Genomic DNA, 25,358 nt, shown 5'->3' on the forward strand with positions numbered 1-25,358 from the left:
GAACACTAGAACGATCTTGTATCAAACGCTCCCTCATAAGGGTCATGTAACAAATAGCTGAATCCATACCAAAAGTTGACTGCATGGGGAACAGCAGAAAAGGAATGAAATTATAATGAACTAATACTGTTAACTTTATCAATCAAACACAGCTAAAAGGTGACACCTGCTCGTGCACACAGCATACTGGTCTGTTACTTCCTGAGTGACAGGCATAAACAAACTTGGGATGTAGCACAATATTGATTTAATGGTAGTGGCAGTCAGCTCAACCAGTTTTGCTTAGTGATGCTGCTATCTTAAATACAGTTTTGTATGTATTTTAGAGACCAAAGATAAAAAAAGTAATTGTTATTGGCCTTGGTAATATAAAAATTGATGTTAGAATAATTTCTGTCACATGAAATGCATTGACATTTTCCTTCAATAGTTTCAAAGAAAATGTTGCTTTTGATCCGAGAGTATTTGGGCAAAGCAACTTCCCATACCAAAATGGTGAGATATGAAATCTGCACATTATTTTAGGTTCTTCTTAAGTGTTAGCCTTGCCATGATAAAAGAGCATTAATACAGCAATTAGGTGAATTTCTTTTCATCTGCAGAACTAGTGCAGCTTTCTTGCTATGTCAGTACAGAAAACAAAGAAGCCATGATGTAAGCATTTTTACTCATCTTTGAACTCTCCTATTACTGAAAATCAGTGCAGTGTCTCAGAGTTAAGTTTTTTAATCTACGGAGACTTGTTCTCCACTGTTTCTAAATCTGTATATAAAATGTATTGTACAAAAAGAGATAGAAATGTTCTTTGTCTCTGGAATAGGACCTGAGGTGTCTTAGAAATTACATTATTATACAAATGGTGATAGTTGCAGTTTTCTTACAGTTCCTTCAGAATATATACCCTTGATAGGCAACATAATTGGTCTGTCCCTTTTATGAATTCCAATCAAAAGGGTTCTCAGGTGGAAGGATTTTTATTTAACATAGAGTCCCACTGTAGTCCTTACTATTTTGTATTAGCATCCTGACAAAACAAGAGCCATACATGCTCAGCATTTCATTTTCAAGGTGATTTTCAATGCAGCAAAATTCAGTGGAGGATGCTTTACAGATTCCTTTTATCTGGTTAGCAAAATCAGTTATTGGATGTGTATTTACAGTTGAATTCAGCTGTGTTTTTGCTTCTCTTCATTTAAGTGTATTACATGTGTTACATGACATACGTAATGAAACAGGTAAAGTCCTTGCCTTTCAAGCAAATTTATAGTGGCTACATTTCAACTTCTGAATGCTGTTTTAAAGACCAAATGGTAATAAACCCATAGCGAAGTGCAGCTTTCTCATTACATACAGGGAATAGTTGGTTTGCAGTGCTACTGTAGTAGCCTATCTGGGTAAAATATAGTATTCGTTTATTTAAGTATGCTCTTCTTTAAAATGGTTGTCTTCAATTTATTACATCTAATTAGAAAGCAGCGTAAATTCTATTTACAGGCAGTTTTGCTTGACTAAACATTGGTATTTATATTCAGAAAGCAATCCAGTTAAAAATGAGTAGTTAAAAGGCTAAAGTATTTCACTTGCAGCTTAACAACCTGATAAAGCTTTTTTCCTCATTTATTATAATTTAACTTTTTTTTTTAATGGACATAATATAAATCAAGATAAATAGATACTTCGTAATTAAATACAGATTGATCAGGATGTGAAGATTAAACTATCCAGTATGATGACCTCCACATACTCCTATGTTCCTTATTCACATGTTGTTTATATGTAGCATAAATTAAAAATTGTGGGGTTTGCATAATTTTCTTTATGATTTTTAATTGAAATAATAGAAACAGAACTGGTTTATTTTTAAATGCTTTGTCATTTACTTAAACCGGATTTTTGTGTAGCTGAAAATAATAGAAGTCTGTAGAGTACTTGACATCACTGCAGGTGTTCTGCCTGCTCGCTTGCACACTTGTCATGATCAAAAATCTGAGGCTTACTTGCGTGTTTCTTCAAAGTGATTTATGCCTCACTTAGAGCAGTGTTCAGAAAAACAGCTTCAATGTCACCCAGCTGGAGAAGTCTTCTAATAAGTGTGAGGAAGGACAACCATAGTCATGCCTTTTAAAGTAATATTTCTCTGAGGAAAAGTGTTAGAGAGGTTTGGGTTGTTTTTCCCCTTAAAATGGCGTGTTCCTGCTCACAGCAGCAACTGTGTTCTCCTAAGGAAAAGAAATTTCCACATGAACGCCCCCACAAGTAACATGTTAAACTTCTAATTGTTTTAGTGGTGCGAAAACTGTCTGCTTGAGCGGATACCAGAGATGTCTGTGGGTAAGGCGTGAAGCAAAGTTGTTAATTCTCAATACATAACCGTCGGCTGGAAAATCTGCACGGTTCCATCTTAGTTGGTGTGCTTTCAGCTGAGCTTCCATTAAAGGGTTTTTCTTTAGAAAGACCAGGTAAAGGAATAAGTTATTTTCCTCATCCTCCAGTATCAGCCTCTACTGATTTTTTTTTTCCTCTATAGAGTGTTGTCTCATACATATGTACAGGTCAAGCCACAAAAAAGGAAAATGTAGAGGAACAAATCTGGAAAAGCAATGGGATGATCCCTAGGAAAAAGGAAGCAGGGGGTGGTGAGGGATCATCATCCGGTATGTCAGAGTGTGTGAGGAAGAGGAAACCTGCATGCAGGTTATCCCACCCAGGCCACCAGAAGTGTATTACCTGGCAAATGGTTGTATAATTTCCACTTGCTTTTGATAGGCAATGAACGGTGGAGTAGATGTTTTACTCCAGTGTTCACAGATCCCAGCCCAAAGCCATCATTTTTTTTATGTCTTTATGCTACGTTTAGAGCACTTCTCTGCCTGGTCATGACCAGCAAAATGAATGTATTATGTTAACAACAAATATAAGATTATTGATTTGAGTTGAGATTTAAGCATCTTCTACTGATTAAAATTTTTCAGTAAAAGTTGAATTTTACTGATATTTCTATATATTTTTTTATTTTTTACTCCGCAGATGATTCAGACCATCAGGACTCTAGTTGAAAATACAGATAGCTTATATGAGAAGATAGTACAGTGTCAGAAATCAGGTAAGTACAAGCTGTTTTTAAAAAATATTATAAAGAACTTACTGCATTTTTATTTCCAAATCCTTAATGCAGTTTAATTATTCAACTGTAGAAAAACAAAAAAAAAAACAAAAAACCCCACATACCAAAAACCCTCACCAACCAAAAAAAAACAAACAAAAAATACTGTGATTAGGCACATAGAATAATAGTGAAGAGGACATTTCAGATCAAAGAGCCATAGAATTACAGCTTGGTTTTGGAAATTGTGGGTATTTTATATATGGACAGCAGCTTGTCAGTATAGCCTTTTCCACAAATGCAAACATAGGATTACAGGAAAGGATACCTTCTAGTTCTGCTGATTTGTTACTGTTCTATCTGTTCAGAGTAGAACTGGTTTTGTAGACAGTTACATCTGTCAGGCTTTTCAAACCACATGGATGCAGAAGGTCTTTTTTAAACTTCATTATGATCTACTGGTCTCACAGGTTTTCTGAAAGTTTTTCTGGTATGTATTTGATCGTTCTGGATTTCTAAATCTTCCCCGTTATTCATAGCACACATTCCTAAGACAAAGAACTATCAAAATACTTGAAAAATTTTATTTTTCCTAGTTACTTCAAGCTGTAAAACATAAATAATCATAAATACTGTGAGTGACTATGATTATTTTCATATGTGACTACTCTGCAGATTTTGTTTTCGTAATAGTAGCAAATATATGGCTGTATTTTGGATCTGTGCTGAAAACAGTGTTGATGACATGGGGATGTTTTAATTACTGCTGAGCAGCGCTTACGCAGAGGCAAGGCCTTTTCTGCTTCTCACTCCACCCCTGAGCTGGCTGGGGGTGCACAAGAAGTTGGGAGGGGACACAGTCAGGACAGCTGACCCCAGCTCATCAAAGGGATATCCTGGACCATATGGTGTCATGCTCAGCGTGTAAAGCTGGGGGAAGAAGAAGGAAGGAGGGGGCATGTTCTGAGTGATGGTGTTAGTCTTCCCAAGTAACCATTATGAATGGTGGAGCCCTGCTCTCCTGCAGATGGCTGAACACCCATCTGCCCATGGGAAGTAGTGAATGAATTCCTTGTTTTGCTTTGTTTGCACATGTGGCTTTTGCTTTACCTGTTAAACTGTCCTTATCTCAACCCATGAGTTTTCTCACTTTTACTCCTCCAGTTCCCTCCTCCATCCTGACACAGGGGGTGTGAGCAAGTGGTGGTGTGGGGCTTACTGGCTGAAGTTAAAGCACAACAACAAAACTCAAAAAATACCATGCTGCCATTAAGTCACTGTCTTGCAGACTCGCGCACTTCTTGAATGATTTCCCATTTTTATAGTTGTAGTGTGCCATATTTTTTTAGCTTTATCAATGTCTGAAACAATTTAGATCCTTGGGTTAGAGGTAAGGCAAAAGCTAATTGCCTGTTTTACCTTGTATTTTAGAATTGTTGCCTTTCAGAAAAGACTGCTTTCTACTAGCTCATACGGATTCCAGTAAACTTCCATATATTTCATTTTCTTGAGTCTTACAACCTTATTTCACATGAATTGAAGCTGGGGCCAAGAATCTTTTGTTTTAAGAATGCTAAAGACTTAACTGCTAAAGACTTTGTGTTAAATAGCAGAGATTTTGATCTCATTTAAATGAGAAACCTCCAGCTTGATAACATAAGCCTAAATGTGGATTATGCAATAGATCCTGCTATCTAGGGCTGTTTTAGCCCTGCACGGTCAAGGTACTTTTAAAGATGAATGAGTTGAATTGAATTGCTTTTTAATATCAATGGTTTTTAAAGATTCCCTTGTGACTAATTGATCTCATAATATTACTGTATTTAATTCTGAGTAAAAGATTATATGTTTTCCTGTGTAGCTTCTTGATAAGAAAAAAGCAAAATTATGCTATCGTCTGGGCTTTTTTGCACTACTCAAAGTGGAAAAGCTGCTAAAATGAGAAGAAATACTGAAGCTGCAAATAAGCAGTAAATTTTTATTGTCACGAGCAGTCTTATAAGAGAATTGTTAGGCAGTCAAAGTTGACTTGCTCCATTAAACTGTTTTCTAACTTATGTTTAATAAGAAGACTTTCGACCTCCTTTAAAATTCAGAACTAATTTTAAAATAAATGCACCATTATTTCTTACTTAGTTTGCTCACCTATTGCATAAGTAGAAATACAGTTCTTTAGATGGCTGTTTTCAGAATTCAGGTTCTTTGCTGTTAATTTTCCTTAAGAACAATTAACTATAAACTTCTCATTTTGATTCTTTAGAATTAAACCACATAAAAAAGTTCTCTGCTTTCTTCCTATTGGCGTATTAACTTCATCTCAACATGTTCTGTTCTTAATGAAATAGTTATCAAAAGCATTTTCGATACATTAACTAATGAAAAGATATGGGAGCATAATAACTGCTTTGGTTCCCGCTGGACTTCTCATTCTTTAGCAAAGTTAAGAAAAAAATCTGCATGACTTCAAAATTACTGCAGTGTCATTAACTTGTTGCTGTTAAGCCAGCTAAAGATCCTGCAAGAAAAAAGAATGGGAGATGTAAAGGATGTAAAGATAATCCAGTCCATCCCCTTAATCTGTAAAAGACCTGAAATTCTCCTTTATCTTCTCTAGAGTAAGGAATTTGAATGTCCAGGTCACCTTACCCCATTCCTAACCTCCTCTTTACCCATCTTGCATCGTTCTTGTATTTCTCTTTTGAATCTTCCTTGTTTTCTTTTTGTTTTATATTTAAATACTGCCTGAGCTCATCACTGGTTTAAAGAGAGAACTGTAGCTTAGGAATTTGTTTCAGTGTTCAGCAGTGGGAGCTCAAAAGAACATGCAATATGCCAAGTACTCATTAAATGATCAGGGGGCAAATAATGAGCAACCACACTTTGCTGGTGACAAGGAATTACTGAACATAATCAAAGGTAGATATGGCTGTGAAACAGTACAGGAGGATCTCGTGACACTGAGAATTACAGTGTGTGAAATGTAACACCAGTAAGGGTAAGTTAATGGGTGTATGGGAAAAAGTAGCCTTGACAATACCTACAAAAAATGGTGTTTAAGGTTCCTGATTTAATTCAGGAAATAAAGGTATTGTATACAGTTCTAACAATGTTGGTTTACTGCTAATATTATGCAGAAATACACATTCCAGCACTGTGTGCTAATAATTCAGATCATTTTTTTCTGTGTTGTTTAAGACATATAATTTTCTGTAGTCATCTGTGCAGCCAGATCTCTTGTTCAGGTTCTTATCTTCTGGGATCTCAGCTACACTCTCCTTTTTCTCTGAGAGCAACCCTTACAGTTTTGCTTTATGTATACCATTTTCCTGGCTGTCATTTTGATGATGTCTGTCCCTGTATTCCTTTCTATACTTCCTCACTGTACATCCAGACTGAGCTGCTTTCACTTTTCTTCTGTTTGCTCATTTGGTAGCAAGAGTTTCTACTGCCTATATACGTTGTCAGCCATCGTCATGCTTTCTGTCATGTTGTCCCACATGCTCACTGTAAACATCCACTAGGCTACTTCCTTTGAATTGTTTTTTAAAAGCCATCCCACAAGTGTAGCTAGATTGACACATGTCCTCCTACCACCTTAACCAAAATAGTTTTTGCTGCTTCCTTGTCCTCCCCACTCTTTCTTTACCCATCTGTTCTCTTTTTTTCCTCATACTTTGATTCTAACTTGTTGGAGCAGGGACTGTCTTATTTATTCCATCTGTGCAGTGACTAAAATAGCAGGGACTTAGTTTATTAAATAATGCAAGTAGTAAAAGACATAAAATTAGTACATTTTCTAACATGTACTCCAAAGCAGTCCTTCAGGAGTTTCAGGATACAATTTCAAGAAAGGGAATATCAAGCCATTCTGGATGCTGTCAAAGATAAGCACAGTACACAATATCCATTGGGAAAAAGCTGTGTCTTGGCTGCATGTAGAAGAAGACAAGGATGATAGCTCTACAAGCACTGCGAATAGTTCTTGTTGTTTAAAATTAAAGTAAGTCATTTTTTTTTCTAATCGCTATAACTCTCAGTTCCCCACTGCTTAAGCTTTTCAGCAAAACAACACATTTACTGAGCTGTTTCTTTTACTATTTGTTCCTGTTATTTGCATTCTGAATTGGTTTTTGACTTAGGGTCCACCAAAACAAAGCATGTAAGATGCAAAAAAGGTAGTATTCTGTGTTATGTACAGATTAGGTAATCCCTTAATAGAGGCAAAGAAATTTATACAATTAAATCTTGATGAGCACTTTCGACTGGGTGTGCAATTGAGGTTTTTTTTAGCAGTGAAAAGGAGTGACTACATCAGTTGTTCCCAACATTTGTGTAGTTATCAGTGACTTGAAAGAGAATTTGTGATATTCATGTCCTGGGTACTGTGGAGTTTACACAAGTTCATCAGAATTTGTTAATCCATGTCTTCTGAAATAATGCCCATTATCAGCCAGTCTTTTGATGAGGAGGCACTGCATCGAAACTGTGACTTCATAAATAGGGAGTAAAGAAATGCTGTTTTATCTGTTAGTGTTGGACTTCATAAGTGACCAGTGTTTAATGTGTTTACATCAGTGGGACATGCTGATCTTAGAATTGAATCCTTTACTATATTTTTCATGAAGTTCACTGTTAAAAGTAAACAATCTACAGTATTTACCACCATCAAATAAACTCCAACATCACCTGCTATGACTAAAACAGCACTTCGAGGCCCTTCTCTGTCAGTAATCCGTTTTTCTGAAATACCTGATTTTCTCTGTTTTCTCGTTGTTCCCATTATTTCTAAGCCAGCTATCAAATTATTGTAAGTCCTTTCTCCACACTTGTCACAACATCATTTTGAAGGTTTGTTAACACAGTAGGCTGTCTCTGAGAGTTAAGGAAAGGTGTTAATGAAGGACACATTCAGTACAATCCTTTATATGTCTCAACTTTATGTATTCAGTCCATCATTTTTACGTGTTTTTTATACTTTACTCTGTCTGCTTCATTTTTTTCTACATTTTTTTCTTCCTATTTGTCCATCTTCCTCAGGCTACTCCATTAAGCATCTCCAGGTACAGCTCCACAGCAGCTCAGGTTACACTGTCATTGTATATATTCCGTAGCTCTGTAATGCTGGTCCTCTCCTATGTTTTGAATGTTCTTGAAGCCACATTCTGCTAGGGGCAGGGTAGGGGGAAGTGCTTAGATCAACTTTGGTAGCTTTCATCAGTCTTTTTTTCTTTGTGCTTAAATCTCTCTACTGTTATTCACACCAGTCGTACACTGTATTTTTCATATATTGCTCCTCACATATAACTCACTGTAATACACAGAATCATAGAATGGTTTTGGTTGAAAAGGACCTTAAGATCATTTAGTTCCAGCCTCCCTGCCATGAGCAGGGACACCTCACACTAGACCATGTCACCCAAGAGTCTGTCCAGTCTTGAACGCTGCCAGGGATGGCGCATTTACCTCTTCCTTGGGCATTCTCTTCCAGTGCCTCACCACCCTCACAGTAAAGAACTTCTTCCTTACATCTAACTTGAACTTCCCCTGTTTAAGTTTAAGCCCATTACCCCTTGTCCTATCACTACAGTCCATGACAAAGAGTCCCTCTCCAGCATCCTTGTAGGCCCCTTTCAGGTACTGGAAGGCTGCTGTGAGGTCTCCACGCAGCCTTCTCTTCTCCAGGCTGAACAGCCCCAACTTTCTCAGCCTGTCTTCATATAGGAGGTGCTCCAGTCCCCTGATCATTCTTGTTCCAACAGTTCCATGTCCTTTTTATGTTGAGGACACCAGAACTATACAGAGTGCTCCAAGTGAGGTCTCATGAGAGCAGAGTAGAGGGGCAGGATCACCTCCTTCGACCTGCTGGTCACGCTCCTTTGATGCAGCCCAGGATACGGTTGGCTTTCTGGGCTGTGAGCACATGCTGAAGCCAGCTCATATTCAGTTTCTCATCTGCCAACACCCCTAAGTCCTTCCCCTCAGGCTGCTCTGAGTCTCTTCTCTGCCCAACCTGTAGCTGTGTCTTTGGTTGCCTTGGATGGTGGTGTTTTGGGGGGATTCTGATACATTTTGTAGAAGAGTGGATGATCTTCCAGACTTGTAGATGTTCTCAACATTCTTGCTCACTCCTTCCAGGGCAAGTGCTTAAACTAGCACAGACTTTTATATTGTCTCCTGAGTTTGCCCCTTCATATGAAGCCTTTTTTCCCCCACACTGTTCATGTAATTCTAGCCCAGTAAAAGATCAGATTGTGTTAATGATGACCATCTAGAGCTCCATGCTCAACTTCCAGCAACCTCGGTGGGAAGAAATGATTGGAAAACTTGGTTATATACTGGAAATCAGGATATCATTGTAAGAGGCTAAAACAGAACTCTTGATTTTAAATAGCCTTTCCCAGTACAGGAATATTTACAAAATTAACCTATTATATTGGCTTGTAGTTTTTACTTTTAGCAGTTGCCTTATACCTGCAAAAATTATTAAAGAGTTAAGATTAATTATATTTCTTAAGATATAGAGAAGTATACTAGAGTGCACAAATGCAGCAGACATTTTATGTACCAAGATCTGCTCAAAGGCTACGCTGCTATGCTAACTAGAATCTAATCCAAAAATAAGAAAGGATGAGGAATCTTGTTTATTCTCCTGTGGATTTTCTGTATCTACATGTGACAGTTTAACTAGTACAACACCTGCTGACAGAGACTAACCAACAATTCCAAACTATCTGTAGATGAGGGTTAAAAAAAAAAGCAGAGGTAGTGAAGTGTTATAATATGGTTATATATATAATATAATATATGTATAATATATGGTTGAAAGATTTCATAACATGCTTTATTGGAAGAAGTGCTGGAAAGTTGAACAGGATTTCAGATGCACTTTCCTGCTCTTTATATTTTGAACAACAACAACAAATCCCAAGTTAAATAAAACTTGGTAAGATGGCTTAAATTGAATGTGTTAATCAGACAATTTGAAAGAAAAAGGTACCAAATTTCTCTGGTGCATTGGGTCATAGTAAGGAAAAGAGAAGTTACATTACTGTGGAAGCAAAAGAGGTAGTAATTACTATTGCCAGTGAAACAATGTGGGCTCAGGAGGATCTGAAGACTGGAAGAAATTACAGTGTACCATAAAGCAATGTCTATATTAAGTCTGTTTTCTAGCATTAGATAAAATCAAGGCTTTTTTTTCCTTAGACTTACGTTGGCCTCTCTTGAGGATCGAGGCTGATAAAGAAAAGACGGAAACAGCAGCCTGTGGAAAGAATCTTCTTTGGAGTTCTGTTTTTGCCCTTTAATGTCAGTGTTAGTTCATTCTCATGTGGTAGTGGCTTAACTTCACCCACATTGAGAAATGCAGTCTATCTTTTCAAAGGACTGTCATTGTGGAATAAAGTCTTCTGTACACTGGAGATGGAACACTGCGCATTGCCATAATTATTGAAAAATACTGAAAAACTAATTTTGTTAATGTATATTTTTGTCAAATATTAGTCTAAACCTACTGAATATACATAATTCAGACCTGGAGCTTTTTGAAGCTGAAGCACACTTAGGATCTGCGAAGAAATTTTGATTCTCTAGTTATGACATAAAATATTTTGGGTGACTTCAGTGGGAAGCAGGTGCTTGGGAGTACTTGAGGATTTAATCCTTATTCCTGTTAAGACTCAGTTTTTGCAGTTAGCAGTGATACTTAGGTAATACAGAGGTTTTCTGAGTATTAATTTATTAAGGTTCATTTTAAGCCTTTTTACGGAAAGTTCTGTAAGCAAAATATGTGAGAATTTACAAGTATAGTGACTTCTGTTTCTTCTCTAACATGATTTATTTGATTTATTGTTGATGTGATCTGGTAGCCAGACTCCCAACCACTTTTCTGATAAACTTATTTTAAGAGGAAATTGTTTGTGAGATTGAAATACGTGACTGTTTAAGGGATATAATCTAGAGTAAAAAAACTCAGAAATGTATTTAATACTGTAAAAAACCTAAAATCCTGGCTCTCAAAGATGTGGCCAAGTATAGCAGTTGAATGTGCAGATTAAATATTTATATGTGGAAATGAGTACTTGCAGCTTAATTTCCTAGAATTCTTTCCTATATCACCATTTAACCGATGCAGTGTAGAAGAAGTATTTTAATGTATGAGTTATTTTCTTGGATTTTTTTCTTTGAAAGAATAAATCTGTCTGTGCAAATTATTCACAGAAACTTAGTAAGCATTCAAGATGAATGTACATAGTACTTGAGCTGCAATGTGGTAACCTAATTGAGAACTGTATGGTATTTTCTTTCCATTTAAAAAAATATTTAATGTTTATTTTTATTACTTATTACGCTTTTAAAAAGTAATTTATTTGCTTCTAAATCAAAGGGCTCTACCAAAAATGAAATAAAATATATTTGGCTTGACTGAAGGTAAGCGCTTATTATCAGCATGTATTTTATAGACAAATGGTTTGCTACCAATTTCATATTAGGTCTACTCAGTAAACACATTTATTGCCAAAGTTTTACCATTGTGCTATTTGATTAAGGTATTTTTTAAGAGATAAAAACCTGCATCAGGAGGAGCCTACCTGCTGCGTAGTCGTGTCTCAGCTAGTTGAAATCATGCTCTTGGCAGGAAAGCCTTCATCAAAGAAAACAAAGGAGTGTGTTAAGTAGAGATTTGGCTAGAAATACAGTATAACAAGTGTTGTGCTCACTGTTTTGCTAAAGATTCCTTAAAAAATTAGTAACTCAGCTTTCAGTTGGTTGTATTCCAGGGCTTTGTGATAGTAACTCTTACAAAAGTAAACAAATTGCAGACTTCCAAACAGTCAGAACTCCTTCTTACCTTACACGCATGCACTCAAACGCTCTATGTTTTGGTCTCTTTTCACATCTTGATTTTATTAAACATGTAGTTATCATCAGAGTTTTCCAAAAAGAAAATATATATTTTACAGTCTAAAAAACCCAAAATATAAATACATGCAGCTCGGTGGCTTAAGGCGACTTACCCTTTTAGTATATGCTTCTTAATTAGTTTTAAAATAGCAGAATCACTTCATCTGCTTTATATGTCACTTTTTAATCAGTATCTTACATATACTACTTTGAAACTGCAGTGAAAGCCCAGTAGTGGGAGGAATTGCTAACCAATTTTAAATAGGTGTTATTTCTAGTTTGTCATTAAGGATATGAATTTCATATGGAGTTATTTCATTTTGAAGAAATAAAAAACCCTATTTTTTCTAAGCTAAATGCGGTTGGAGACAAGTAAATTTCAATAGTGTATATATATATACATATAAACAATGTTGGTTTTCACATAAATCTCTAAATTATTTTTTCACCTCAAAATACAGTGTTGGCTCTCCAACAGCATGCAGGGCAGCAATAGAAATACATCTTCCTTGTTCCAGCATTTCAAGTGTCAGCAAAACAATACCATGCCTATTGTAAATTATGAAAGGTTTTGTATCTGCTGAATATATTTGTGATAATTAAAATATTGAGAATCCAAGACCATAAAATACAGCTAAGATTGCAATCTGGAAAATATTCTGAGAAGTGATGGCTCAGAATTCTTATCAGCCTGTCAAGACTGTTATATTGCCTTGTATGTTTTATTTGGGAAGAAAAAGTTTGTTATTAAAGTATGTCATAGCCCCACTTTCTATACTGTCATCAGCCCTTTTTTAGTTCAGAAACAGAAATATTCCTTCAGAATATGCTAAGCATAAGTTAATGCAGGTTTGAGGTCTGCCATGTAATACTATTTAGAGAGATCATCATGCAGCTGGTTGAGGAAACACAGGCCTGGGAGGTCCTGAATTCTACTTCCAGGCACAGTTTTTGTAAATTGATCATGTCAGCTCTATTTTAAAATGAATATAAGTTTTTTGAGTAATTTTCTGCTTTTCAAAGCTGCTTACAGAACCACATCTACAATGGTTATAAATTTTACATAAATTCCGATTTTACAGACAGATATTCATCCTAATATTGTCCTTTAGCTGAAATGATTCTTTGATGTCCAAGGTCTTACCTGACTGATCTGTATCTAGGGAGCAATTACTCCCCTTCTGGTTTTCTTTTTGCTAGACTAACCAAGCAAGTTCTTATTAGTCTTCTCACATGATACAGGGTTCTTACTGCATTGATCAGCTTTAGAGCACTTCTCTTTTCCTCATGCTCTTTGAAGTTATTGAAAATGGGAGAAAAGAGTTGTACATTAAATTTCAAAAGAGCATCTTGAATGGCAAAGTATTCGCAGAAGGGATGAAGGAGTTTTAAAGCTATCTAGCTAGTGCCTTCCAGGGTTAGGGGTGAGGGTCTGAGTGAGAGGAAAAAGCTGAGGTGTCGTGAAATTCAAACTAATCAGCATTCACTGGGGAACCAGAATGTGATTCAGCACTGAAGGAGAAAAAAGAGTGATTCGGAAATACTGAAAGACTGCTTATCAGGATGCTTTAAAGAAGTGTACTGCAGAGGAGAAGGATATGCTGTGAAATCTTTGGTTATGATTGGGAAGAATTGTTAGCAGCATTGTATTCAGTTTAAAAACCTGCTTTTAAATCATGCTATTCCTATTTTGTTACATACATTGTAGTGTATTTACATGAATTACAATAGTTGGGAAGAATGAGCTCCAAAAGTTTAGCAATATAGTCTCAGCATTTATGGTTCTGTATTTCCATGGTGCTCTAGAAATGTAATGTTGTAAGTATGGATCTGTGCCTAATCTTTCCATGATCATATAGGAAGTTTATTTTTTGGATGATGTGAACAGGAAATGGATTCTTGGAAATAGTGATGGATGAATGAACTTCAATTTCTCACCTGGTTAGAAATCTGTCTGGGGGGAATAAAAGATGAATGGTTTACTTGAAGCTGCACTCTAGAGGCAGAGTTAGAGCTATGGAGAAGTATTTGAAATAAAAATGATACAGTAGTTTAATGCAGGAAAAATATTTGGCATTTATTTTCCTTGTAGTAAAATTTAAAATACTAAGAAAAGCTAAAAAGAACAATCTTTTCTTCTAAATGAATTTATGAATATTTTTTTTAATGTGAGTGTAGAGATATGTGTGTGTATATATAGGTATACACACATACATATGTATGTATGCACTGGCCTGAGGTAAGGGAATGTACAAAAAAACATTCATTCGTATTTCATAACAAGATATGAGTGTCAGGTAGAAATATTACAAAGAATAGGTACCTTAAAATGTCCTTAGAAGTCAGTCCACTGTAGGATTGACAGCTACTGTGAGTTCATATGCGTCTTCCATGATAGTAAATTACATATAAATTTTGAAGCACATACATTCATTGGGCAAATAGAGGATCTCGGTCAACTTAGTTACAGTTTTTACTTAAGCTTTGTAACTTGATTTTACATTTGTAGGTGTAAGTCACAACCATTTGCCAGCCTTTGCCCTCAAAACTACCTTTTATGTTTTTCCTGATGGAGATTCTGAGAGCTCAGTTTAACATACAACTTCCATAGGAGAGTTGCTGTAATCCATGGCGGGCTGATGTGTGTACCCTTGGAAGGACATTTTACTTCCCCTGCGTGAAGGAGGCCGTTTAAATTTTATTTTTATATGACTTGTAACAGCAGCATGGAAAGCAAGTTATTTTTCTTACATCTGTGCAGTGCAATGAGTTAAAATTAAAGCTTTGGTCACTCTACTCAGTGTTTCCTTCAAGCTAGTATGAATTTTGCCCGAAATTTTTGGTTTTAAGTTTGTCAGATACAGGTTTTGTGGACACAGCATTTTACGTGGGTGTGGTAAAATGTCCTTGGAGGTTCACTTGGTACTCCACCTTCACAGTTACTGCTTGTCTCCTCAAGGGTAAGGTGAGAAGGTTACTTTTATGGGCTGGCTGCAGCATGTAAGCTTTTAGCTGGACAACTATGATGTAGATTTAGTGCATAAAAGAGCAAGGCACAAAATAAATCTGTTAGGATGAAGTATTTCATGAAATTACTGTTTCCATCCTATAGCAGCTCACAAAAAGGATTTTACATATGGTGCAACAAGTTCAGTTGTGCTTAAACAGTATTTTTGTATAGCAAATATTTGCTTTGCTCCATCTTTGTATGGCAGTGACCCAACAGGTACTTCAGTGTGGATTTTGGCGTAGAGATTTGTGTATGTTGGCATGTTTATAATGTTGCACATACTAGATCAGATACATTTGTACTTGAAGAATAAAATTTCTGAGTGTTTTTCACTGTCCTTTTGCCTTACTAGTGATTACAAAATATGTGTTAAAATAGGTACTATATTCCTCCCTCTTTTATTCTCTACAGCAATGGAGTTTCATGAAAACCTGCACAATATAGGAGCAAGAGAAGGCTTAAAAGAAAGAAAACTGCAAAAATCAGTAGAAAGTTTTACATGGAACATTACAATTTTAAAGGTAATGTGTCTTCCTTTGGTTAGTTACTGTGTTCTTCCATTCACAACTGACATTCTAATATTTTTACTGGTCATTATTTTGTGTCACAGTTTAAATGGATTTATTCACTTCTTTAACCATGTTCAGTTTAATTTATATAACTTGAAAACACAGCAGGCTGTCAGTGTGGATTTTTCTTTTATTGTCGTGGGGGTTGTTTCATTTAGTTTGCGTGACGTTTTCTTCTTACAACCTTTTCACGTTAATGGGGTCTGCTGTAGTCTGGAATACATGGGTGAAACAATTAAGTGTTGATTTGTGCTGGGAAGAAGCTATGCTGCTGTTTAAACCCTGCTTTGTGATTTGGAAGGGAGTAAGAGCGTTGAGGTTAATGCTGTTACTGAAAAACAAAAGGGAAGGTGTTGCTGCTGCAGTCAGTTATGAATGGTGATTAATGATACATACAAATTATTAATTCAGACTGGAGTAAGCTGGGTGTATATGAGCTAGAGATTCTCCTTGCATTTTGTTGGGTGCATTTGCCTACATTTTGATGCCGTAATAAATGATGAAGTATAAAAATACCTTTAGCCAGAGACCCTCAGAAAACTGGAATGTGGAACAGTTCAGGTTTCTTATTGCTGGTCTTCCATCTCAGCAGAGTATAGAAAAATTTATAGAGATAGCAAACCTGCCTCCATTAATTTATTCCCTTGACACTATCCTCCTAGCCCAAATTATTCAAGTTTTGTGTTTACATGCACTAATGAGTTCTTCTGTCCCACTCAATCAAATGTTTCATCACTATGTTAAAGTATAATGCCTGTTTTAATTATAAAGTTATTTTCTCCCACGTATTTTATTATTGTTGGTCCTTATTTAAAGTAGAATTCCCTATGACCTCTTCTTACAATGAACTACTACAGAAAAGCGGTAATGTATATGTATTTCTCCAGCTTTCCATGCTGGTTTCAGCTGTTAAGCTTTCCACGGTGTTGCTTGGTGCTCTGTACTGCCCTTTGTGCTGTACTGCACAGATCTAATGCAGAGGAGAATCAAAATGAGGCAAAATTTGCTACAGCTTATACTGTTGATACATTCTAAAAGTATGCATACAGGTTTTACTTATAGGTAAAAGGGGCAGACTGTCACTTTATTAGAGTGGAGTTTCCTGAACACATACCTGCATGGGATGCGTCAAGTACCATTCCTGTGCTACTTAGGGAATAGAAAGGAGGGGAGTCAGTTCACTGGGTTTGGGCAAATGTCAGAGAACTAAGTTACCGCTTTACTCTTCTGTCAAAGGCATCAGATACCAGGTTGGATAGGCAGATCTCTTTAATATTGCCTGAAACAGCAGTACCTTTATTTCATCTCTACTTTCCATTCAGAGCATAAGGGTTGGTGGGGAGGAGGTCTGAGGTTGATAAGTGACTGAAATGTGAAGTCGTGATTTCTGTGTGAACCAGAAATTGAAGAACCCATGTGGCAGATCTGTCTCTTCAGAGCACTGAAGGGCTTTTGTGCATATCCTTAGGATTAATGTAATTACGGGGTTAGAAAGCCTTGCTTTTGGAGAGATTATTGAGAAAACCTCTTCAACATCGACTTAGTTTTTTTTTCTACTTGCAGGATAAGGTCCCTTCTGTAGGAAGGTACAATTTGTCCCATAATTAATACTTTATAAAAAAAAAATAATCTGTGAGATTTTTAATCACTCTGTTGTCAAAACTTTAACAGGAATGTTACAGAAAGTTCTGGCACTGTTGTTACATCTTAAAAGTTATTTACAGATCATACACAGTCATCTATTAAGTGCTATTCTTCACATTTAGATGTACAGAAAGTTACAGGTTGTGATTTGTTTGAAGTAACACATCAAGGTTTTTTGCTCCTAACTCTTACCTGTAGGCTGTAGCCATAACTTCTCTTGTGTTACATAATTAAATTGAAAAAGTTTATCTGTTTCTAAACTGCTACTCTTCTTGTCCGGAGAAAAAGACATTATGCAGTCATAATTTTGATCTAATGATGATGATTTTCATTTCCATTTTTCCAGTTCTCTAAAAACTATGTGAGGACAGGGATGGAAAGTGAATGCCCACATACTTTAAAGTGAAAATTGATCAGGAGAGTGACAGTCTGAGAAGAAGAAACTTCTTTTTTCTGTTGAAACTTCTTTTTTCTGTTGAATTCCATGCCTGTGTCAAATTAACTTCCCTCTTGAATAGCACAAAAATAAACCCCTGTCTATTTAATGGTCCCAAATTTTGCTGTTCCACAAGCAAGGCAGTTGAGCAGCCAACACGTCTAAGGCAGTGCCATGCTTAGATGGATTTAACTCTTTTATTCTTCTTGTAATTAGGAACAGTATTTTACATAGTCTCTTGGCTATGGTTAAGGAATTGCTGTGTGGCTCTGAACAGCCGTACTAGACAGCTCTGCTTGAGTGCCATCCTCAGCTCCCTCACAGAGGAGTCATAGAATGCTCACATGGTGTAGCTGATGTATTTTCCAAACCAATTAAGCTGCATTTTACCCTCCAGGTACATATTGATTTTTAATTTTTTTTTCCAATTGGGACATTCTGATGATGCAATGGAAAGATGGATAAAATAACAAAACAGCTTAATACTAGGGGAACCCTTTGTTTAGAACATCTGTTGTAGTTGTTAAGTATCTATATGTGTGAGTGTATGCACACACATCGCAGTTGCTACTTTAAAGGATTTTATTTTTCCTAATTTGAAGCCATGTGGACAAATAAATTACTGGTATAGTGTGTTTGAATTCAGCTGAAACATCTCTATCCAATTTGTGTATGTGCACACATTCCCGTTCTAATGCACTCCACATATGCACATAGAGGTATTTGGTTAACTTCAGAACATGAGTTGCAGTAAATTTAGTCTGCTTTAGTGAACTTTATTGCCCATCTGAGAGATACAGAGATTGTACAGTGTTAGAATATGCCTCTCTTCCAAATAGACAATTTGAAAGATCATTTGCTAGTAATTTATTTATTGTTATTACTCAGACTGATGGCTCTCATCTTTTCTAAACATAGATAATCACATTTCCTGCCAGAAAGAGTATACAGTTGACAGAAGAAAATGACTCTAAGTGCTGTTGCAGCAGACTCCTACAAACAGCCTAATGTAACAATTTGCAGACTTTTGTGGCATAGCAAAACTTTGGGGGAAAAAAACCTCTAGAGTCTCAGAATATGAGATGCCCATAGGAAGAGCATAACACCATCTTCAAATTAGTCTTTGCAACAAATAGCTGTTCTAAAACATAAGGAGATTCAGTGGAAGCACTTGGAATGAAGGTGGGACTTCAAACTCTAGCATTTGTTAGATGCTTCTTGTTGGCTATGAGCTTTTAGACATGTCACATTAGACAACATGAATTACTTTCTCTTAAAAGCAAATCCCAAGACGCGCAGTTAATGGCATCTCTTATCTCTGTAATGACATTGGTTCCGCACCTACATTATTTTTATAAATGTATTTATAAATGGAATATTCAAGGCAGTTATAGGGGTGCAACTTCTTACTTTATATATTCAGCCTCCCACATCGCAGTTCAATTTAGGTATCTGAAACTGCTAGTCTCTTGATATTGGACTGATGGGATTCTGGTTCTTAATTAAAGTCATGTTTAGAAGTTAGGAAGTTACATCATTCTGTAAATGCCCTCAGAGCATGTCAGCTGGGCATGGAGCATTGTGTTATAGTATATATGTGGTATATAGTGAGCAGCAAGCTTTGAGAAAGGGATACTGGCTTCTTACTTTTCCTGATACAAGCTTTGGGTCCTGGAACCTGAGCTAAAGCCCAGTCATTACTGATACAGTTTCCTGGAAAGAATGCTCATGCAGTTATTTCACATGTCATCTCTACATCTCAAGGGTTCACACATTCACTGAAGAATCTGTTAACTAAAAATCATGAGTGAATATTTACCAAATTATAAAGGTAGCTGTGCTGAGACATAGTTGATGCTATGTCCAAATGACTGAAATATCTCACTGAATATCTCATTTCATAGGTATGAGAACTGATAGGAACCATTTTGGGTTTGATTTAAATTACCCTTAAATTACCTTTCAGGAGATGTGATATATAAACACTGCCTCTTAGCCAAAAGCTTCAAAAAACCAAACAGATGATTTTTAATGTTGATTTAAAAAAAAACCAAACAAATAAACCAGATAGTTGATGCAGGCAATATTGCAACAGAGAAGTAGGAAGGATATTGAATTGGGCTTCCACATTAAAATTCACATCTTGTATCGTTGTTTATTAAAAGTTTATGAATGAATATCATTTTTGTTCTTTGATGTTCTTTAAAGTCTTTTTCATGTCTGCCTACAAAACAGCTTGGTGCTTGGTTCTGTTTGAGAAGCTTTTAAACATCAACATATGAAATAGGTATCAAAGTTACATAATACTCAGTTCTGTCAGTGAATTTTAACCACAGTGAAGGAAAGGGTTGTTCTGCTGCTGTGAGAACTGTGCTCTCACAGTTTTGTTTTCTCTTGTGTTTTGTAAGGCCTGTGTTGGTCCTATTCCCAGTTGGGAACTACCACAAACTGCCTGTTAACCACGGTGCTAGGGGTAAATTTGAGTTTTGTAGTGTGTTAGCCAGACAACACTAAGGACTAAATTTGTTTACACTTTGACTTATCTGTGAGGTGAAAGCCTGACAAGGCAGCTCTACATAGCAAGAATCATGGGGTTGGTTCTGTGACTGCTCCAGATCCCAGCATTGAGTTGTCTGTGAAACCAACTTTGCTTCTTTGAATGCAGAGGATTTTGTGTTTCTTATAATAAATCTGCTTGACTAAAGTTCGAGCCATTGATAGGTTTCTCATATTTGTTTTATAATATGCATTCAGAGCAAGTAGCCTGCAGCAGTTCTGGGGCTGGTAACAGGATGAACACCTGAGTAGCCCATGGATCTGAGATATTACTGTCTTCTAGCTTGTAGTCAGCGATTGCATTGTTTTTCAAATCAGCTGCACCTACTGTGAAAATCAGGATCTTATGCAGCTACAGAATGCATAGAATATAAAGAACTGAGAATGAATCTTGAGAGCCCTTGGACAAGATATAGTTGATATATAACTAGAGGGAAGGTCTTTGAGTTCTTTTAATTGCAGGGAGCAGGGGGGGCAATTTTTTCAGATGCATTGTATTTGTCTTTTCAGATGCATTGTGTTACTGTTCAACAGTGTTCACTGTGACTAGAATTTGAATTTTTAAGATGCCTACTTTTTTCCCCCAGCATATGGCTTCCTGATGGTACATCAGCAGAGCTAGGAACTTTACATCAGTTGCACAGACCTTTCTCACTTGAGCTTGTGCATATTCGGTAGCAGTGGTTGGCTCTTGTTTCATCTTTGGATCAAGACATGCCAGCAGATAATGACAACACAGTTGGTTTCACAAACATTTTTCTAAGTTCAGTGGCATTCAGAAATCAGTCACTTCATTCTAAGTGTTGTAGGAGAGAGTAATGTACACAGATCCATTCTTCTATTTCACCCTTGCCTAAACTTGGCCAGATGTGTTTAATCTGGACCCCTCTTGTATTAAATAATCCAGTCCCATATCCCAGATCCTCTCTTGTCTACTAAGTTAATCTTCCCTGATCACTATTGTCCCCATTACTTTCCAGTTCATACTGCCCCCTCTTTGCCTCCTGTAGAGATCCTCCCGATGAATCTTAGCTTTTGTTTTCTCATCACCTTACTTGATTTCATTTTATTCTACAGTCTTCTCCCTGCTCTGCATGTTCCTTTGTCTCTCTCACCAGCTTTTAGTCTCATTACCAAGCTCTGACACTCTTAGAGTTGTTAGTCGTTGTACTTGTCTATCATTTTCAGGCTCTTTTCAACATGGTGGATTTTGTCAGTCTGTTTTCTTTCTGTTCCAATCCCAAATGTCTTTCCCTTTCTCCACTCACCTGTCTAATCCAAATTCAGTGTTGTCACACTGTTTGTTTTTTGTTATTTCACAATCTCCTCTTCAGTGAGATTTAGTCTCTACACAGTGCAGTCCAACAACCCTTTCTGCAGTCTTAGACTTCTTGCCAGATCAGTCCCAAAGATCACTCTTGCCCCCTCCTTTTTTCCATCTGCCTTCTCTGCAGAGTCCCTGCCTCAGGCTCTTCCTCTGCTCCTCCAAGTCTGTCTTTTGGACTGCCTGCATTGGCAACCGAATGTTGGTGGTAAAACAACTTGGAGAGGCCATACAGGACAACTCCGACTTTTTCTTCTAATGCGTGTTCATTATTGTGTGGGAATGGAACATGCATTGTCTTGCCACATTGCTGGAGCTGTCAAGAGATGAAGAATGATCAGGAATAAATCCTGAGTAATTGTACTAACCATATTCAAAATCTGATTTTTGTGTATTGAAAGCACATAACTGGATTCACTACTTTCTGCCTCTGAAGTAATTTGAATTACAAGTCCCTACTCCAAGTGGGAGTAGGGAGGGAAGGATAGAAGATTGTTTAAAAATTCTGACAGCGTTTTCCTGTCTTTATTCTCAGAAGTGAATTAACCATATGGATGAGGGTAAAGAGTAATAATAATAAAACAGTAATAATAATAAAATCTGCCTATGGCAAAAATCCTTCATAGAAAGTATAAGCTTAAGTAGTTAAAGTTTGGCAAGCACATAAGCAACTGTGAAATCATGTTTTTTTAAAATGAGAAGTTTTGGGCAACCTTATTAATAGGCTGTTGCTCGCTGCTCTGCCTATAATAAAAAACTTGATTAAAGTTCCAGAACTATATTCTGCTAATCCATGTAAAATGGATCTTGGGCTAGAAACAGATGCACTCCAGATATGACTCATGTAGTCTGCTGGAGTGTTTTAAATTAGCCTTTAGTTGTTTGTCAGTTTGGAAAAAAGTATGTGATTTTTTAACAAAGTAGCCATGGTTCTCTTTAGCTGAAGCTTGTGCTGTGATTGGTGAACTTGTAGATCTTTTTTCCTGTTCGGTAATCAGAAAAAAAAAACACTTATTATCCTCTTGGATGGGGGGGGGGCATTATGTCTTTGAAGTAAGCAATATTTGTTTTCAATTTGTGTGCCTCAAATGCGTAATTCTGCTTACTTCATGCAATAGTATTTATGTTCTGAGTTGCTAAAGAAGTAAGGCAAAATATCACACCATTAGTGCACACATGGTTTTGGCTAACTGCTGTTCTACCTCTCCTCCTTCATTTTTTAAACCAAAAAGTAAAGTTGGAGTTCAGCCTTATTTGGCAAAGGAGAAGAGGCAACATATCTGTTATGTCTTTTAGAAGACAGATTAGCATCTCTTCAGGAGAAATGTCTGTCAGGAGCCTGGATTTACACAGGACAGACACGAGTACCCCAGTTACAGGAAAAGGTACAGTCAGTGTTTATACCTTACTAGAGATTATAGGAACTGACAGTCTCAGGAAACTATAGTACCTGATGTTGGTTTCTTTGTGTGTGTGTTTTTCTCCCCTTCAGTTGGAAATGACACTGTTCAAGATCTGGTATTCTTGAAGTACCATTTGCTTTTCTGTAATCTGTGGGGCAGTTCTCCTTTAGGAGGGCAGGCACAGTGCGGTCACTTCAGCCCTCGCAGACTTCCTGCACGTGTTTGTGAACTGTTCTGTGTGCACTAGTAAGACGGGGGTGCTCACCATGTGCTACAGCCTTGCTTGTGCCCTGTATATGGGCAGGGTAGGCAGGTAACAGCTGCAGGAAAGGCTGTCCATAGTCTGATAATGAGAGCTGTTGCTGTTAGAGGGGTTTGATCAACACGAAGAGATGGAGTAGGTAATAGTGCAGGACAGAGCCAAATCACCTATGTCTGGGACAGTTTCTCTTACACCTTTACTTAAAACTAATTACCATGAAGAGTAAGAGTGCAAGTAAAGAGGAATAGCAATAGTGCTGAGCCTCATACAACCCTGTGAAGTCTTTATCATCACTGTCCTTTTTATATGTTGGTTCCCAATCTGTATTTTCATATTTTACACTTTGAAAAACATTGATCCTTTACCATGCTACTATTGAATGAATCACATTGCTAGGGAAAAAAAAAAATCTCTAAGGACCAAAACCGAAAGAGTTGAATGACTCCCTGAAGTATTAAAATCAGCCTTCACAATTTCTTCATGCAGAAACATTTATAGCCCCTGTGGATTATAAATACTGCACATATTACTTTCCAAAAAACCATTAGGTAGAAATGATACCATTCCCTTTATTTATGCAACCGGTTGGCTCCAGAGAAAGCAAAAAGCTTGGTTCTTTCTAATGTCAAATAATCCAATTTTGATACTTGGTTTAGGGTTTTTTAGGGGGAGGATAGGGTGGTTTTGTATTTTTTTTTGGTTTGTTTTTTCTTTTCAGGAGGACAACTGTACCATTAATCTGAAAGAAACAGAAGGGAGGAGGGGGGAAGAGAATCTTATTATCAATTGTGTATTTCAATTGCATTTTTGTTTTTATAGGGACAGGCTGATCTTCTCAAATATGCTAAAAATGAAGCACTGGAGAATCTGAAACAAATCCATTATGCCACTCTTTCATGTGGACTCAATAAGCCAGGCACTGAGAATGCAGAAATCTCAAAGCCCCGTCGAAGTCTGGAGGTCATACCTGAAAAAGCAGGTGATGAAAACGGAGAATGAGAGTATGCTCTTCTCATAATTATGGAGTTTATAACTCTGTGACCAATTGTAGCTGCATCGGACATTTGCTTTGCACTTACTATTGGAAAATATTTGGAATTCTTAAAGCACAACTGGAGAAGCTAATTACAATCTATTGAAACTGTGAATGTATGTAGCAACTCTGCTTGTGAAGGCAATGATATTGTGTAACATGGGAATTACATTATTGGCCAAAATATAGTGTATATGTAAAAGATGCTGTAATTCAGTAATAGCGTGCTGAAAAGTTCATTACAGTGCCATAGAGAAATCAGCATTTTTTAAATGAGCTGTAACTAGTGGGAAATCAGTTGACAGAATTTGACATGATGCCTTGATTTTCAAATGAAATGAATGCACAGGTCCCTTATTTCTTTGCACAATTTGTTAACTGTGCTGGTGCAGTGAATTATTCTCTTGAAAATCAGGAGCAAAAAAGTAGAACCCACATGTTTCACACTATATGTAATGCAGCAGCTCAGATATTTGGGTTTGAAGTGGTATTCATTTTATTGTTGAGCCATAAATTAAAATGAGAATGTAATTAGACAGTGATCACTGACTTCAGTGCACTATAGGAGAGCCATTGCGTAAAAGGAAAATGTGCAATCAATCTGATAGCCTGTGTCAGAAGATACATACCTATTTTGCCTAAGATCTTCTGCAAATGTGTGTAGATAATGTGACCAAACTGCAAGCAAGATATTGTAAATAGTTTTTCATTTTGTGAAGTGCTCATATTAAAACAGGTTTTATGAGATTGCTCCCAGACAAGTAAAGCTTTTAACTAAATTTTAACTTTTTTATTTTTCAAGTATTTTCTTCCTTACAGAATAAGTAATATCTCAAAAGCAGGTTTGTCAAAAAAAAAAAAACAAACAAAAAAAAATATTGCTGTTCTGTTTTGGTTTTCTGACATTAGGTAAAGGTATTGTAGCTGATATGCTCATTGTAAAATACTATACCAACCTAGAGTGTTCTCTTACTGTTTCTGATTTAACGATAAAATGGACTATATAATTACAGAAGCTAATAAATTTGAAGAAAAAATTCTACAGAGATCAAAATGCAGCTTTTGTTCTGTTGTGGGGGAAAAGGGAAGATGGTGATGTCTGTTGAAAAGGATT

The 25,358-nt window shown here is 36.7% G+C and overlaps 1 protein-coding gene across 1 annotated transcript in view; it reads left to right on the forward strand.

Moving 5' to 3' along the window:
• PLCL2 (phospholipase C like 2) overlaps window positions 1-25,029 on the forward strand; it is a 104,371-nt gene extending 79,342 nt beyond the window's left edge. The window contains exons 5-7 of the mRNA XM_061464898.1: window positions 3,028-3,103; window positions 15,429-15,538; window positions 24,031-25,029. Coding sequence (XP_061320882.1) covers window positions 3,028-3,103; window positions 15,429-15,538; window positions 24,031-24,210 — 366 coding nt within the window. The 3' untranslated portion in view covers window positions 24,211-25,029. The remainder of the gene's footprint in view (window positions 1-3,027; window positions 3,104-15,428; window positions 15,539-24,030) is intronic.
• Window positions 25,030-25,358: the final 329 nt, after the last annotated feature.

This window comes from Pezoporus flaviventris, unplaced genomic scaffold (assembly GCF_033815535.1).
Source record: "Pezoporus flaviventris isolate CSIRO_AGI_PZ_B2104156 unplaced genomic scaffold, CSIRO_AGI_Pfla_v1 ptg000037l, whole genome shotgun sequence".
Lineage (NCBI taxonomy): Eukaryota > Metazoa > Chordata > Aves > Psittaciformes > Psittacidae > Pezoporus > Pezoporus flaviventris.